The sequence below is a fragment of the Hipposideros armiger genome, unplaced genomic scaffold, assembly GCF_001890085.2.
Source record: "Hipposideros armiger isolate ML-2016 unplaced genomic scaffold, ASM189008v1 scaffold_6, whole genome shotgun sequence".
In the NCBI taxonomy this organism is placed as follows: Eukaryota; Metazoa; Chordata; class Mammalia; order Chiroptera; family Hipposideridae; genus Hipposideros; species Hipposideros armiger.
The window spans coordinates 6,784,723-6,789,529 of record NW_017731356.1 but is presented as its reverse complement, the minus strand read 5'-3'; the positions used below and the strand labels follow the sequence as shown (position 1 = coordinate 6,789,529).

At 43.7% G+C, this 4,807-nt stretch overlaps 1 protein-coding gene across 1 annotated transcript in view; it reads left to right on the top strand.

Moving 5' to 3' along the window:
* Window positions 1-4,807, top strand: part of ASTN1 (astrotactin 1) — a 322,407-nt gene that overhangs the window by 227,604 nt on the left and 89,996 nt on the right. Inside the window, exons 13-14 of the mRNA XM_019646368.1 lie at window positions 86-280; window positions 1,706-1,833. Coding sequence (XP_019501913.1) covers window positions 86-280; window positions 1,706-1,833 — 323 coding nt within the window. The remainder of the gene's footprint in view (window positions 1-85; window positions 281-1,705; window positions 1,834-4,807) is intronic.

Sequence of the window (4,807 nt, the reverse complement as noted above, 5' to 3'; positions counted from 1 at the left end):
AAAGGCGTTGCCTCCCAATCTGTTGGGTTGAGTTGACTGCATAGTTCATTGATGGAATAACTTCTCGAGTTTCCCACTGTGTTAGGTGCATTGAGGATTACAAGCTCGGTGTGGACGGTCGCTCTTGCCAGCTCATCGCGGACACCTGCCCAGGGGGAGGTGACTGTGGGGAAAGCAGGGAGCTTCCCATGAACCAGACCCTCTTTGGCGAGATGTTCTTTGGTTACAACAACCATTCCAAGGACGTGGCTGCCGGACAAGTGCTGAAGGGAACGTTCAGGTGAGCCTTCTGTCCATAGAACCAGTGGGTTATTCAGGGCTGCTGCTGGGTCTTCTTCTCTGTAGAGCTTTAGTCAGCAGAAAGTTTTATATCTTGGATCAAGGTCAATGGGATCTGAAAAGGACAGGTTATGCTCTTTCCCATGGCCTTCTCCAGGTCCACCTTCCTCCATCCAGAGTCCGAGAACCATGCTTTCTCTGGGTGAAGAAGAGTAAAGCATTAGACACATTTTTATCCTCCCTGGGCAGGGACTGGAAGATTTTCCATGGAAGCCACCACAAAATGCTCAGGTTCTATTTTCCCTCTGAGTGGAAGAATCAGTGTGTGAGACAACCTAGAACAGCAGTCCTCGAGTGTGGTCCAGGGGTCCCAGAGGGTCCCTAAGATCCTTTCAGAGGACAGCCAAGGCTCTTCCTTTCCCAACTTCAGACAGGCTGGAGTTTCTTCATGTACTTCAACCCAAACACTATAGTGCAATAAGCTGAAAGCAGAGGCGAGAATTCACCTGTCTTCTATTAAGTCAGACATTTAAAAAACTTGCAAAAATAAAGTAAAATAGTGCTACTCCTCTCATCATTTTTCATATCATATGTTAATGTATAATGGGTTTATTATTGTCATTTTAAAATAAATGAATACGTATTTTTTTAATTCTTTAATTTCTAACAGGGTAAATGTTGATAGATATAATCCACATAAACAAAAGCTACTAGGGGCGGGCCTTTGATCGTTTTTCAGGGGTCTTGAGAACAAAATGTTTCAAACCGTTGATTTAGAATATTTCTAGGAGAGTCTCCATTTGATCCCTGTCCCTGATGGGTCTTAGGCTATTTGAATACATCTTCGTCAGATCTCATGCTTTTCAGGAGATGATGATGACGGTGATAAGATGTTTAGTATGGACCATCAGTTGATAGCAACCTGAGCCTCGACTCTTATGAGCAAACCGATAGGAAATTTCCAAGCCAGCTCTTGGGGTCAGTTGCTTTTTCTGTTACAGACAGTAGACTTTACTAATATTTCCCCTTTTAGCCTGTGACTTTGTTTGCTAGTGACAAGTAGTGAGGTGTCATAACCAACCTTGTTGCTGGGGTCTTCTCTATAGTCTAGAAACGAGATTGGATACGCCCAGATCTTATGCAAGGCGGGGAATCAGGGAGTAGGGACGGGGATGGGAGGGCCGGAAGAATAGCCTCTATTTTTTGAGCAAACCGTTAATCTAGTTTATTTCCCATCTCCCCCTGCTCTCATTCTACTTCTCACACTCATGTCTTACTCCAGGCACATACATCAAATGGGGTTCAGGGCGAGGGGAGCTTTTTGATCCAGAAAGAATTTTTTCATTGTGGATCGAGATATAGATGGTCCACCAAGGACTGGGGTTTGCCTGAACGCTCAGAAGTGAACACCTGCTTCTCTTTCCAGGCAAAACAACTTTGCCCGAGGTTTAGACCAACAACTGCCAGATGGCCTTGCGGTGGCCACTGTCCCCCTGGAGAATCAGTGCTTGGAGGAAACCTCGGAGCCCACCCCTGACCCTGACTTCCTGACGGGTGAGTGTGCCTCCTGCCCTCATGTAACCTGCGAAAACCCGGCAGCTCCCTAGGGTTTCATAAAACCAAGACTCTTGACCTCACTTAGTTTGGTTTCGAAGCCAGTGATTTCCGTAAGACACAATAAAAGCTCAGTCCTCAAAGTGGACACTTGGCAGGGTTATTTGTCAGTAAAATTGCTAATATTGTTATACAATCTTCTGCAAAATGCTCATAATAATGCCTTTCCCTGCGAGTCTCATCGAGATGCTTTGGACACAAGTGGGATAATAGTTAAGTACGTGTTCGGAGTTCTCAGCAGATTTGGGGATGTCACCAGATCACAGTAGAGGCCGTGCAAAGGTGGATAGCTACTGTGGCCTAAACGTCTGTCATTGGCGAGTACTTATGGAGCAGTGTGAGGGGCCAGAAAATGATAGAGGTTTGTTGTCAAATTAACCTGGGTTTGAATCCCGCCCTGCTACTTTCCAGCTGTGTGACTTTAGATAATAGAGTCCCTTGGGGGCTCACGGCCCTGTCATAAAACAGAGATAACAACACCGCCCTCCCCGCGCCCATGCCGTTTTGAGCCCAGTGACATTCTTCCCCTGGGCCCACTATGGAACTGAGGTTTGGGTTGATGGGAAGAGTCAGGGGCCTCAGGAGGAGCTTCTCCTTTCTGTGCCTCTAAGACGCCTAATTAGCACCTCCTGGACAGGAGGACATACTTCAAAGGGTTTCGTGGACCCAGAAGAGGCACCAGCTGGGAACCTAGCATCACATGCTGGAAGGCTAGATTTGAGCTCAAGTCTATTGCTGGCTTTGTACATTTCTCCATTGCTTCTCTTCCTTCCTTATTCTATGTCTTCCTTATTCTATACCTTTCTACCCTTGCTCCTCCTTTTTCTGAAGAATGGATTGTGCGGAGGGTAAGCCTCTTCCAGATACCAAGTTATGTTCAAAACTTCAGTTTAGACCTGGGTGGAATGAGAAATAGGTCTGTCTAAAGTAGTGTAGCATAGTGATGGATAGCACAGGTTCTGGAGCCTGACAGTTGGGCTTGACTCTTCATTGGCTGTGTGGTCTTAGACAAGTTGCTTACCTTCTCTGTGCCTCAGTTGTTTTACTTATATAAAAATGGATATTATAATACTATCTCCTTAATAGGACTGATATGAGGAAAAAAATAAATGAATATTTGTAAAGTGTATAGAACAGTTCCTGGCACATAGTAAGATATATACTTGTTAAATAAATAAATATACCAAGAAAGAAAGAAAATATGAACATTCAAACTCCCAAGTAGTGTGAAAACACAATTAGATATATTTGGACCAGAAATAAATCTCATCAAAATTAGTTCCCCTTTAAACGACTAGATGCACATACACAGAGACACACATTAAACTGAAAAAATTAAAATGCAGCCTCAGGGAATATCCCTAAAGACCACATCTCTAGTGTTAGGGAATCTAGTTGTCTTGTTTCTGCATCATTTGCTGAGAGACACTTCCCATGAATGTGAAAAATATCTTGTCAAGGAGGTGTGAGATGGCACACAGACAGGACAAGGTCCACACCAGTGACACATCACCTGGCTTCTGTTTAAAGATCCACCAAGACCTCACACGTTGTAACTTATTGTGGAGATGAGGAGATTGTTACCTCGGTCACCAGGCAGGGAGGACACATGGAGTCCTGGATGCTAGCGGAAGCTTTTGGGGGAGGAGTGGGTGGATAAATCCCACAAAGCATCAGAAGGACATGTGTTTGAATCTATACATTCAGAAATCAGAAAAGATGCAAACTCAGTTCTCAGCCACAGCAGCGACTTCCTTCTCCCCCATGTCCTCGGACCTCGCCGAATTTGGCATATTGGAGGCAACCGAGTGGAAAGATGTCCATAAGGATCGTTTTCGTTTATCCTGGCCTTGAGACAGTGAAGGCTAATGACCCTAAAAGTCTCGGGGGAGCTCTTCTTGACCAGCTGCTTTTCTAGCCAGCCTTTCTCCTATTTTGATTAAGAAGTGGTACCAGTTAGGCCAAGGACTCCCCTTTGATGGATAAAGGAATCCATCTTGTTTGTTTAAAGCCCAGAATAACTAGAAGAAGCAATTAAAGAGATGGTGGACCAACTTTCTTCCATATTTGCTTTGTAGTTCTGGCAACAATTTGCTTGTACCTTTCCTGAGAGTCATACAAACAATATCATTTCCTGTCGCACAGTTGTGCTATTATAGGTCATAGTCCCCATAAACCTACAAGCTTAGAAGATTTTAGAGCTAAAGTGATCTTCAGAATCCTCTATTATCAACATTTCCAAGCATTTAAAAAAAAAAGAACAAAAACAGTGGTTCACTCATAAATAAGTTCTGTCTTCCATAAATATATTTGGAAAGACTGTAGTATCTACCTCGGCAATTTGCAACATCTTCGCATAGAACAGCTTCCAAAAACCCTGCAATAAAGAAATCCCTTTTACTTATTTATACCCAGCCATCCCTAAATTTACGTCACTAGAGAATCCTTTTATACATAACAGCTATTTCCATCTCTCAGAATTACTGGTTTGAGGAACATACTAGAACATACTAGAAAAAACTGATTTATGTGTTTTATCTTGCCAATTGCTTCCCTCTTTATCAAAATAAGATAAGAGCTCTGAGCTTCACCAGCCTTTTCAGTATTATAAGTCACGTGGAAATAAATGAAGACCAACCAAATGAAGAAAGGTGAGAACTGTGGATTCACAGCTGCCTGTGTAGCAAGGGAGATGACCACCATCGCTTGCATCTTGGCAGAGACTGACAGGCAGGCAGAGGAGAGAGAAACTTTAGAGTGGAGAACAGGAAAGGCTTCAGGTAATGCCCTGATGGCAACTGTTGGCAGTACGTGGGCCAGCTAACTAGGAGAGAGGCATTCTACATAAGTGTTTATGTGTACACATTTGACTTTCTCTGATTGGACTTAGGTTGGCAGCAAGAACAGAAATCGG